This window comes from Nestor notabilis, unplaced genomic scaffold (genome assembly GCF_000696875.1).
Source record: "Nestor notabilis isolate BGI_N333 unplaced genomic scaffold, ASM69687v1 scaffold6519, whole genome shotgun sequence".
Lineage (NCBI taxonomy): Eukaryota > Metazoa > Chordata > Aves > Psittaciformes > Psittacidae > Nestor > Nestor notabilis.
The window spans coordinates 15,603-28,387 of record NW_009942294.1 but is presented as its reverse complement, the minus strand read 5'-3'; the positions used below and the strand labels follow the sequence as shown (position 1 = coordinate 28,387).

Below are 12,785 nucleotides of genomic sequence, written 5' to 3'. Positions count from 1 at the left end.
TCCAGCTGGCACAACAGGCAGCACAGTGGCACAGGGGAGAGCAACAGAAGAAACAAAGCAGCCCGTATGCACCCTGCAGAGCAGCAGCTACCTGTGACCACATCACTGATTCAGCTATAAAAATCTCCACCCCAAATTCTCAGGACAGCTTTTTCTTTGGTTTCATATACTCGTATCACCCCAACTTTGTCCTCATTAGTCTCCTCCCTCCACTTTTGTCCACAGCAGTGCAGGAACACATGTGAACACACTCAATTTCCATCTTTTCCTCTGCTGCTTTATTTCTCTTGAGCTGGGAAAGATGGGTGGTCCAGCTCACCTGAGCTGGCATGTGCTGACTACAGAGAGATGTCCCAGGCTCTTGTAAATGTCTACAAACCCTTCCCGTCCTAGGCCATGCTGTACTTCCTGCATGCCATTTCTTTGCATGTCACATCCCCGAGGAAACCCTGAACCTCCATACTGGAGCAGCAAGTTAAGGTACAGCTCCTGAATAAGCCCAGTGGATACCAGGGGCCCTGCATGGGCATCTGCTGCTCACTCTCACTTGGTTTCTTCACAGATCAGCATGACTTTGTCATCAAACAAGTCCTCCATAGTCACTGCCACTAGCTCAGAGACAGTTTGGCTCACTTGAGATTCAGGCAACGTCACGAAGACTTGGGAGCCAGCGTGTTGGGCGTCATCAAAAGAGATGATGTGCTCTGCTGCTCCTTGCTCTGATGTCTGAATGACCTGCATGGAAGATGACCGGAGAGTCAGATACTTCCAGCACCAGCACCACCTCCCCCATGACCACTTTGCTGCCCACATCTTTCCCAGCCCTAGCTCTGGTAATAACATGTAGCTTCTCACCAGAGGTCTGCGATGACAGTAGGTGTGAGACTAATGGGAAACACCAAACCTCACACACCGATGATGCAAAAGAGAAGACAGGAGAGTAATTTAAATATTTCTCTCCACAAAATTGCTACTATTTAGCTCCATAAGCAAATGCTGACAATGAAAACACTGTGATGATCTGCTGGAGGAATGCCAGCCCCAGGAATCACTGGGCTCCCTCATCCAAGGAGCTGTTCTTCACTGAAGACTGAGATACAGAAGAGTCTGGTTCGAGCCCAGCATTTGGCCTCCAACAAAACAGCTATAATCTCACAGGGTATGTCACTTAGGTTTTAATAGCCTCTGAGTGACCAGGCACCTCCGCACACACTGGCAGTCCCTCCTCCTCAGCTCCTGAAAACCAGGACTGAGCTGCTTTCCCTCCAGCGAGCCCACCTCACACTAGCACAGAAAGCCCAGAGCACTAGGGCTGGGGAGCTCACACCCCAGACTCCTCCAGGAAGGGGGAATCAGGGAGCAGAAGGGGTGACAGGAGCCACAGGGTGAATGTGGGAAGAAGAGGCAGGTTGGAGGGGGAGGATGGATAAACAGCTATGGGGGCTGAGGCACACAGCAGTCTTTACCTGCACAATCTGGGCTGTGGTGGCTTGGGAGAAGACCATCTTGGGGTGCTCAGCATTGTAGTGCTCCTCCAGATCGCTCTGGGAGGGGAAGAGCTCCCCACAGAGCTCGCAGGGGAAGGTGCTCTCCTTCTGCTTGAAGTGCTTGCTGGTGACGTGGTTCTGCAGGGCCCCTGGGAGGTGGAAAGATGCGGAGCAGTACAGACAGCGGAAGGGCTGGGAGCCTGGGGGGAGAAGCACCATCCTGAGCCTGGGATGGGATGAACAGGATCAGCCCCAAGGGCACAGGATGCTGCAGATGGCCAGGACATGCAGGGCTGAAACCCACTAGGGACTCAGGCCCAGCATCTGCCAGCATCCCTTCTCCTGCTACACACAGCTTGTGGCTGTTCAGGTCCGCTTTAGTTCTAGCTCCCTGCAACACCATGTGCAGAAACCGGGCTGGTGTATCTAGCTGTAGCTGTGACTGCCCCTTCTCACAGTAATCTCTTCTCCCTGTTCCCCTGCACCACTCAGCACTGCTTGTTATTGGCCTAGCTTGCACCTCCTCATGCAGCTACTGCAAACCCACTACCCATCCCAGGGGCTTTCTCCTTTCAGAGGGAGTTATGTCCAAGTCTCCTCCTTCTCGACACTCCTGGCTGCTGTTGGCTGCCCCTCCAGTTCTCCAGATCCTGCTATCCCACACACAGCCCTGGAGACCCACCATTCATAGCAGTCTGGTCCACCAGTTTACTGCCCTCATGGCCCAGGTCCCTCTCTGATCTTTCTGGTGCTTAACTCCCTTTTTCTCCAGTCTCCCACTACCTCCATCCTCTACAAACTCCAGTGCTCAGGGCTCAGTTCCTTGTTTCTCTCCGCTGATGTCTCCTCACCTACACTTAGCTCTCTTCTCTGCTATAACAAGCAAACCCAGAACCCTCCTGGATTCCAGTGGCTCCAGAAGATTAACAAACACGTGCCAGCCTCACCAAAACCAGTGCTTTTCCAGTTCATCCATGTTTTCTGTTTCCTCACACCCTGTTTCTTTACCATGTCCATCTTCACTCTCCTGCTTAGAGCTTAGACATCACTTACTCAGAGAGAGGAGCAGTCATTGCCCACAAGGTAACATGAACAACAGTAAATGCAACAGACCTGAGTGCCTGCACTTCACGTGGACCTGCAGGAGGGCCAGGGTGGGGAAGAGCTCCTTGCATGTCTCACACTCATGGAACTTCACATCTGCAAACAAAGCCAAGAACAGAAACGTGTGCTCCTAAGGTCTTCTACAAGAGACCTTCTGGACCAGAGTTCTGTTAATACTTCAGCAACACCACAAACACATACAGAGGAGCATCTCTGGAGATAAGGCAGGAAAGAGAGAGGCCAAGAGCAAGTGAGCTGCAAGGTGCTGAGGTGAGACTTGCCAGAAGAGACTGTTACAGTATACCAAGAATCTATTGTGATTTGCAGGTGAAGGGGGTGTGCAGCCTTGTCCTCTTAGCATCATTACTACACCTCTCCCAGCAGTCACCACGTGGTTGTGTTTGCTGACGAATGGGCCATTACCTGTGTGCTCTGCCTTGACGTGCTTTCGATGAGCAGCAGTGCTGGAGAAAGTCTTGTCACAGGAGCTGCACTGCAGGGAGGAGAACTTGGAGGAGCGGTGATTCTGAGCTGCAAATACATCAGGGTGGTGGGTCCGGTTGTGATACCATAACCCTGACAGCTGCTGCAATGATAAGGATCAAATCATGGTTACAAAACAAAGCTGTTCCAGGGGCATGATGACAGCAAGAAACTGCGTGGAAAGCAACAGAATCAGTGGGGTTGTGCTCAGCAGCTACAAGACCTGCTCATCCTCCCCCAGGAAAAGACCTCACTTCTGTTCTCCATTGCCCCTGAAGAGATGAACACTGCCCTTCACTGAACAATCTCTCATCCTGATCTCACTTGCTGCAGATCTCTTTTTGGTGTGAATTTTTGTTCTCCAGTAGGAACGTGCTCCCACGCTTACTCCCACTGAGGTATGCCATTTGCAACACAAGCATTTTATTCCTACACTTCCTGGCAGCTAGAACCTTGGGTGAAACAGATTCCTGAGCGTCCAGGTGGGCAGGCATGTAGCCCTTGGCAGTCATAGCCCATCTCTCATCACAGACTTGGCAGTCCTGGGGTAACTTAAACAGGGGAAGTTCAGGTTAGACATAAGGAAGAAGTTCTTTACTGTGAGGGTGGTGAGGTGCTGGCACAGGTTTCCCAAAGAGGTGATGAATGCTCCATCCCTGGCAGTGTTCAAGGCCAGGTTGGACAGAGCCTTGGGCTACATGGTCTAGTGTGAGGCGTCCCAGCCCACGGCACGGGGGTGGAACTGGATGATCTTAAAGTCCTTTCCAACCCAAATCATTCTATGAAAGGTTAGACTTTATGATCCTTGAAGGTCTTTTCCAACCTTGTTGATCCTCTGATTCTATGGACCTGCTTTTTCCCCACCTCTTCTGCCTCCTCTGTGCAATCTTTCCCTCTGCTGACCCCGAACCACCGCACGTAGCATGCATGGCCACAGCCTGGTGCAGGAACAGGCAATGACAACCTCCAGCACATGAGACCAAAACCTTGCTGCCCCAGCTCACCTGGTAAGCTTTGTCACAGATCTCACAGCTAAAGGGCTTTCCCCCAACATGGGTCACCATGTGGCGCTCCAGGAGCGATGGGGCACTGAAGACTTTGGAGCAGGTTGGGCAGGGATGGTACTCCCGAGAGTGGGCTTCATGGATGTGCTTGCGGTGCTCCTGCAGGGTGGCAAAGCTCATCCGGCACTTCTTGCAGTCATAGGGATCTTCAATGTCTGCCACCCAGAGACACAACAGAAAACACAGAGGCCAAAGAAATAAAGACAAAAATAAAAGAATTAAGAGGGGAATTCACAGAGGGAGGAAAAAAAAAAAAGGGGGGAAGAAATTCTTGTTACTTCCCAGATAAAAGTAGCACTGGCGTTTTGGCTTTGCATACAGATGCTGCTGCTCCTGCTCACCTACAGCTTCCCACGGTGGGTTGGCAGCAGCTTGCTGGAAGCCATTCCTCCCATTTTCTTTGGGATAACCCTACTCATAGCAACGAAACACTAAATTCTCTTGCTTTTCGTGGAGGAAAAGATCCTACCACAAGACACGCAGCCAGCCTGCAGGCACCAGTAACACTCACATAAGCTTCCACTGGCACAGATGGGTCTGCCACCACCCCACAGAAGCCCTGCAGGCTGGTTTGCCCAAGGCAGGAAGGCTGCAGGCCACACTCACTGTGAAAGGTCCGGAGGTGGATGGAGAGCCCGTTGGCCTGGCGAAAGCCTTTGCCACACTCCCGGCAGACGTAGGGCTTGTCCCCGGTGTGCGTCCGGACGTGGCGCGACAGCTCGATGGACTGGGCGAACACGGCGTCGCAGTACTGGCAGGCGTACATCTTCCCTGCAGTGACACCAGGGTGAGAGCCTGCACCTAACAGGACAGGAGCTGTCTCTGGACTACGCCTAATTTCAAAGGGAGAGGGAAGAGACTGTAATGGAAAAAGGGACTCTCCTGAGGTAGCCAGAGCATCTCAATGCAGGGTCAAAAAGGTCCTAGAGGTGCTGGGGAGGATCACACCTGCACAGGGAGTGTTAAATTACTACAGACCTTGAGTACCTGGACATACTACACACTTCGAGAGGTACTACACGCTGGTGTGTCTCACAGAATCATAGAATCAATTAGGTTGGAAAAGACCTTTAAGATCATCAAGTCCAACTTGTTGTTCCTCTGTTCCCCCAGGACTGTCAAGTCCACCACTAAACCATGTCACTAAGGGCCTCATGTTCAAAATTGCCCAGTGGCATCATACTCGTGCAACAGTGGGAAATATACCCAAACACAGCAATGCATCCTCTGTGCCCATGAGCTGGAAGAGGCATGCCTAAGCCTCAGTAGTGCATGGGGCTGAGTGCAGGGGCAGGAGAAGCAGTGGCATGAAAAACTATGTGAAAATCAGCAGAAGGAGGGACAGGAGAAAGAAAGTTAACCTGAGGGAGGAGGAGGCATTGCGGGAATAAGGGCACAGAGAGGAGCTACTCAGGAGAAAAACAAGGAAGGCAGAGGAAGAGGAAGATCCTTTTAACTAAGAGCAAACTGGGTAGCTAGTTGGATGACATAGAGAAGAGGATGGGGGAAAAGCAGAGTGGGGAACCACAGGCAAAATCATGCAGGTGAAGGAGATCTGGGAGCAGCCTGCTGCCCAGGGCTGCCCAAAGGATGGAGAAGCGGCCTGGAGACTGATGGAGGAACAGGGCACAAGGAGATGGATGGAGCAAGCTTAAGCCCATGGCCAGGCTCCGTGGGGAAGGCTCACCCTCAGCGTGCTTCTTCTTGGTGTGGTAGGCAAGGGCCGAGGCCTGCATGAAGGTCATCAGGCAGTGCTTGCACATGAAGGGCCGGTCCCCGGTGTGCAGCCGCAGGTGGTTCTTCAGCGTGGAGTTGGCCGCAAACTTGGCCCCACACTCCTCGCAGGAGAAGGGCTTCTCATCGAAGTGCTCCGTCAGCTTGTGGTACTGCATCCCTGCGGAGGCAGGCAGGACACCAGGGTGCCACGGGTGGGTCACAGGGACAGCGCTGCCTGCCCCTGCTGCAAAGGCATCACTCCACCCAGCCTGGAGGTCCACCAGCCCACCCGCTACACCAGGGGTTCTATCAGTGTCCTCCAGCCCAGAGGTCCACCAGGATATAAAGAGACTCAACTCCTCTTACTCATCCTGCTAAACCAGCAACAGAACTGGAACAGCTTGATTATTTTGGGAGGCTTTTAAACGTGCCACTAGCCCCACTTTTCCTTGATGAGCCATGTGGAAAACCAATTAAGGAAGAACTAATCAGAAAGCAGTTGTGCTCAGTGGGGCAGGAGAAATGAGCCAAGCTGCATTTCTCACACACAACGCTCACAGAGCCCAGGGAGGAGGAGGAGGAGATTTCCCACTATCTCTTTACTATGTTGCCCAAACCTCTGTCCGAATGCCCCTGCTCCCACCAACCCTACCTGAGGCATGAGCAAACTCTCGGCCACAGATGTCACATGTCACAGGGAGCCGCTTCTTCTTCTTCTTGACCATCCCCACCACACCGTGGACCTCCAGCTGATGCTTCTCCAGCTCCTTCTTTGTTGATTTGACCTCGCTGCACTCCTTACACTGGATTTGCTTCCCTCTGGCCACCCGACAACGTTTCATGTGCACCTTCAGGCGGCAGTAGAAATGGAAGGTCTTGTCACAGGCTTTGCAGACAAAACTCTTCTTGGAAGAAGGTTTCTCTTGGGGTTCCTTTGGTTCCTTGGCACCAGCACCTCCTGCCTTGTCCTCATCTTTGTCCAGAGCTTCAACTTGGGATTTACTGTTCACTTTCCACTTCCTAATCCCAGGCTTCTCCCCACTTCCCTCAGTCAAGAGACCTACAGAAATAGCAAATACTGTTTTGGTGGTGAGCAGCAGGACTGGGCACCAGCCCCTTGGTCTCCCATCTCCTGAATGCTCCTACATTGACAGTTGTGCCTGCACAGCAATAACAGACACATATCAGACACACTCTCCCCGTCACAGTGGTGTTGTGTGCCTCTGCCCAAAAGTAGCTGTGGCCATGCGTGGTATGATGCATGAAACTGCATCCTTGGTCCTTGAATTTCTTCATCCATGATGCCAGGGGCTGGATGAGGTGGCAAGAGCCAGATTTTCCAAAGAGCTTGCTCCTCAAATGGCAACAATTGCTGTTTCCAACCATCTGCCTCCTCCTGAGACATGTGAAGTTACAGAGGTGCTTAAATGTCTGAAGGTCTGAGCCTCACGTATGATACTAAGTCTGCCATAGAGCGTGGATATCTAGCCATTAATTACAAGAACTCTCAGGAACACTCCCCAAACACAAACTCCTAGAAAGAGAACAGATAATCTTGCTACAACCCTTTTGAGTCTTCTGGTTAGGGCCCTGAGGTATTTTGAATCGCTCATTACATTAATTTCTTACAGAGTCTAATGCTTTTCTGTGTCCCTGTAACACCATCATCTCAAAAAGCAATAGCTGGAAAATTCACCTAGGATCTCAATCTACAGAAGAGACCCACAGGGAATGTACGTATGGAAGGAATCAAAATACAAACAGATATATTTGGCTTCTTTGCTCTAATGAGAACCATGCAACTGTGTGGCCATGGAAACCAGTGCAGACTTCTCCTTTTGCCAACACACAGGAAATTAAGCCTGTGCCTGCAAAACTTCATTTCTGCCTTCCTCACTATGGGAAGAGATCAGCAAACTGTCCTCCCTGCACAGAGCTACTGCCCTGGACTTCCAACCAACTGAAAACCAGAGGTTACATGGTCCAACAGACTTGGAAATCTTAATACTTCAAGTGGTAGTGACCCACCAACCTGTGAACACAACAAGGGAGAAAAAGAGACTGCATGACAGGTTTCCAGTCTGCCCTGCTCTGTCAAAGATAGCAACACACACCTTTCACCTCTAAGGTCTCTTCCCACATTCCCTACAAGCAACACTGCCAGTTTTTCTGACACAAGTGAAGAAGTATCTTTAAACCTCCCAGAAATGTTAAACATCAAAAAGAGTCATCTTTCTGGGCAGGATGGATGTGGATGAAGAGATGAGAATAAGGAAACCAACACTGGAAATGTCTAGAAGCAGTGCCATGGCAGCAGAGATGTAGTCTGAGCCAGACGAAATAGATTTGGCACAGACCCCAGTGCACCAAGAGCTACCTCAAGGTCCTCCTGCTCTTATGCCTGTGGAAATGTTGTTCAGGATTATAAACCTTTAGCTTGGACAACAGCACAGGAGTGTAATGGTATAAAAGCAGAGGCAGCTCTCAACTGGAGTCCACCTTCATGCGGAAATGCATAAAGGGGCTCCAGAAGCAGGTCTCCATCTTCAGGAGGATGCTACTACTCCTCCCAGGGAGTAATTTTGCAAGAAAGCAGAGCAGATCATGTGAAACATGAGGGGAGAATGGGAGACATGCTAAACTGCGTGACACACAGCTACTGTGACAGTAAGGTCAGGTGTCAGGGTGCTGAACTTCCAGGTTTCTTGAACAGAGCAAGTACCAAGCTGGCTGCTTCCTGAACAGAAGAGGAGACACATGGCACTGCTATGTCAGGGCAGCAATTGCTTTCCACTTGGCAGCCAGGATGTCTCCCAGAACCCCTCCTGTGGATGAAGACAATACTTCATACCTTGATGAGCAGCATCAGCAACAGATGTTACCCAGTCAACTTCTGGCCTTGGAGACGCTGGAAGCTTGGAGGCAAACCCGAGTGCTCCCATAGGAAATAAGTCCAGACTGAAGAAGTGATTGCTCATCAAGTTTGAGGGGCAAGAACTTAGCACGCCTTGGCCATGGCCCTGGCACACAGAGACCAAGGGTAAACACACACCAGAAAGGTCCCAGACAGGGATTCCCACCTGCGGGGTCCTCATGGACTCTAGACTTCGGGTCACTTTCCACTTTCCAGTGGCAGACATTTAGCACTAGAAGAAAACCCTGCTGTTAATTATGACATATTTCACACCAAGTTCTTTTTATCTTTTGTAAGTGGCCTCAGTGTCTGTAACCCTGGTGGCTGCTCTATTCAACCTGCAGAACTCCAGAAACAGAAGATGTCTTGGTGTGTGATCATCCCATCTCCCAACACTCCAGTTTAAGCTGGAAGAAAATTCCACCTACCCCTTTGCATCTTACAGATCACCCAATGTCTCCTGGCAGGCATGGTGGCTTCTAATGCATAACTTTTAAAGGGAAGAATGGCATTTTGCTTGCAGACCCTCTGATTTAATGATTCCAGAGGCTGACTCTGGCCTAAATGAGGTGCTAACTGTCTTTTTAAACACAAGACTATGCAGAGGAAAAGCCTTTTTGCTGGAGTTCTTCACATTTCTGAGATTTGAAAGTGAGACGTATCTTGACAAACATGATCTCCCAAGAAGTGACTGTATGGAGACCTGGAAAGCAGATGCCTAGAGAGGAGGTTATGGAACTGGCTGGAAGAGCCAAACCTCATCCTTACATGCACCAGCTGCCAACAGTGCAGTGCTCTGACTACTGAAGGAACCCAAGAAGTTAACAGATTTCACATTGTACCTTCACCAAAGAAACCAACCCATTACTTTGGTAATGCTGAGTGTGATTGGGATGGGTGCAGACAGTTTCCTCCACAGGGATGCCTCATGCTTTCCAAGTGCTTCAGCTCACCCCTTTTATTTTCGCATGGTAAGAGATGTAAAAACTGTTGCTTTCAAGTGGAAATGCAAACTGTGAACAGCACATATGTTCTTCAGAAATGTAAGATCTCTGTTTCAGGTGGAAGCTCACAGCCCTCAAACATGAGGCCCGCAGTTATCATTCACATCTCATGCCAAGAGCCACATGGTTATTGATCCATAAAGCCACCTGCAACATTTAGGACTGGTAAGCAGTGGTATCGCAGCTAAGGAGGCTGACCTAGAAATTAAGATATGGAATTCCACTGTAAAGATCTGTAGGATGCCAAAAAAGGGGCTGGTAACTGGCAATCTTCCTCTGGACACTTCATACACAATACATTTTCTTGCCAAGTAAACACTATTTTTCCAGGGCTTTTGTTTTTGATGCTGCTCCTTGCTTGATTTCATCTCAACCTTGGCTTGAAGCCCTGCAAAGACACTCAGTAACAGCAGTCTGCTCTCTTTGATATTGGTGCCAGAGATGCAGGCATCTGCCAGAGCAATGTAGCCGACTCCCCTGCTGCTGAGCACTGCAAGGTGTCCAGGAGCTAAGGTGGGCTGCACGTTCACAGGCATGTGCAACTCTGCTTGGCTTAACTCCTCTAGAATCACCAGAGAAACAGCCTTGGCACATCCCATAGCCAGATAGGCTCAAGGGGAATGGGTCAAGTGCCTGCAGCATCAGGAGACAGAGAAGGAATAGCAGGTAAGAAGGAATCGCCTTTTCTCTGGAACTCCTCATCAAAGCCATGACATGGTGAAAAAGCCAACTGGAACGGTGGCAACTCCTGTTGGAGCTACAAGAGAGGACCTAGATCTGAACTGGCCATTAATACTGGAGTGTACAACATCTGTCAGGGAGACCACTAAGGTCACAGAGTCAAGAAAGGGGAGCAGAGCATGTGCTATCACCTTCAGAGACCTACAGCTAGGAGAGTAACCCAGATGCTTGGTTTCTTCTGTACATGCACTGCTCCCAGTCACCCAGTCCCCAAAGACATTCCCTCATCGTGCAAGAGCACCGGCAAGCCAACGAACCTTGGGTGCAAAGAGTGTCCTAGGGGCAGGTCACACTGTCCCTTCCCAGCACCCAGGGAATATGGCTTTGCCTGTCGCTGTCAAACATGAAATGATGGCAAGTGTCAAAGCCACGATGCTCGTGTTCATTCATACAGACCAGTCTTGGCCAGCACCCAAATTTTCAGACAAAGCAAATCAAACCTTCACCCTCTAAGAAAAGATGAGACATTAACAACAACCTGCTTGCTCTACCTACCTAGCAATCTGCTAGTATTTCCATCAGCTAACCAGCTCTGGCACCACATATAAATAGGTATGGATTGAGCTGAACCAGTGCCTGTGCTTGGATAAAAATCCCACCATGCACATCCCAGTGGACTCTGCAGCCCAAAGAATCTGGATGCGCTGGGAAACACGATGCCATAAAAATGTCTGTGAACAAATAGAATAAGCAAGTCCCATTTCCATCCTTTTCAAGGGAATGCAAACCTGCACTTAGCTTCCTGGCCCTCTGTTATCTTTTTCATTAAAGCACCAAATTATTCTGTTAAGCATTCTGCATTCAAATGATGGATGCACAGATACAATTTTGCTCAGCTGAAAGCATCCCACAGCTCAGGGCAGGGTTTCACACATGGCTACTACCATGCATTTGTTTTCTGGAGCTCACCAAATTGCTCTCTGATGTTTTGTTCATCCCTTTGCCAAGCTAGTACAGAATGTCACATTCTCCTACTGCTATGGGACCCTCCCAGGGGACCATTTGGTCTGTAAAGTGTATACATACCAAATTAAGGCACTGTAAGAAAGTTAACTTAGAAAATAGTCTGGGACTACAAACTGCACCATCATGGTCATCTTTGCACAAGACAAGCATGCCCTGACGTGGCCTTTCTGCAATGAGCCTGTAAAGTATCCACACACATACATATGAAGTGAAGGGATTGTAATGCAAGTCCACACTCACACAGATCCAACAGCACAGGAAAAGCCAAAGAAACCCCACAGCTTAAGGATAATAATTCTGAAAACTAAGCTAATATAGATACAAATTACATAGGTAAGTGCCTTAAATGCCTCCAGATCAAGGGCTGACGTGTGGAAATGCAAACGCAGGTAAGGAACACCAGTATGGGTCAGTCACAGTCTCCACAACCCTTGTAAAGTACGAAACATTAATATGATGCATTTTTCCAAGAGGAGAAAGGCACTTTCCAGTGCTCGGATCCAAGAGCTCACTCCTGCGAAACCTCCTGTAATTACAACCCCAGGGGTAGTTCTGTGAAATGCCCTCAGGCCACCAGTGTCCAGGAAGGCCACTGAGGCCCACTACCAAACTGCCCATGACTCCTGTAACCGTGTCTAAAAGATCGCAGAAGGACAACAGCTTGTGCTTTTCTTACCCGCATGGCCCAGCTCCTGCATCACTGGCTGCAGGTCTGGAAAGGACTCATGGACATTGCACAGCAGCTGACAGATCTTGACAGCCAGGACAGACTTCTCCTGGGCTGTGCTCAGAGCTGCATTCAAGGAAGCCTCTGAACTTTCCTTCTGAGCAGAAATACTCAGCAGCTGGAAGTAAGAAGAAGAAAACATCACATGATAGAGATTTTGGGCTGTGAAAGGTCAGGATGGGGGCACATCCTCTTTGTTTCATCTCTATTGCTGGGAACCTGCTTTGAGAAACCAGAAATGAAACCCCTTTCCATACAGGTCTTTGCCCCCCCATTGACGTATGTGCATGAGCTGAGGGAATTTCAGGATTAAAAAAAGTTCCAATAAATGAAATTTTCACACCGTTTTGTTATTAGCTCACTGAAATCCACCTTCCCATGGAAAGAGCAGCTCCTCAATGCCTTACAGCATTACAAGCTTCCCTAACTCATAAACCTGTGCTTCATACACAGCTCTCCTCTCTCTGGGCTTTTCTCTCCCTTTCAAACCCAAGCCTTCTTCAGCCAGGCACTGCAGGGAGACCCAACACAAGGATCTGTGCATGCCCATATGTACCTCACCCGTCCAGATCTCCAGCA

The 12,785-nt window shown here is 49.7% G+C and overlaps 1 protein-coding gene across 1 annotated transcript in view; it reads right to left on the bottom strand.

Moving 5' to 3' along the window:
- Window positions 1–543: 543 nt before the first annotated feature.
- The window catches only part of ZBTB40 (zinc finger and BTB domain containing 40), a gene marked incomplete at its 5' end in the record, with an annotated part of 24,937 nt that continues 12,695 nt past the window's right edge, over window positions 544–12,785 (bottom strand). The window contains 9 exons of the mRNA XM_010021320.1: window positions 544–735; window positions 1,467–1,687; window positions 2,601–2,687; window positions 3,015–3,177; window positions 4,079–4,293; window positions 4,745–4,909; window positions 5,826–6,032; window positions 6,507–6,914; window positions 12,156–12,324. Of these exons, the coding sequence (XP_010019622.1) occupies window positions 544–735; window positions 1,467–1,687; window positions 2,601–2,687; window positions 3,015–3,177; window positions 4,079–4,293; window positions 4,745–4,909; window positions 5,826–6,032; window positions 6,507–6,914; window positions 12,156–12,324 (1,827 nt within the window). The remainder of the gene's footprint in view (window positions 736–1,466; window positions 1,688–2,600; window positions 2,688–3,014; window positions 3,178–4,078; window positions 4,294–4,744; window positions 4,910–5,825; window positions 6,033–6,506; window positions 6,915–12,155; window positions 12,325–12,785) is intronic.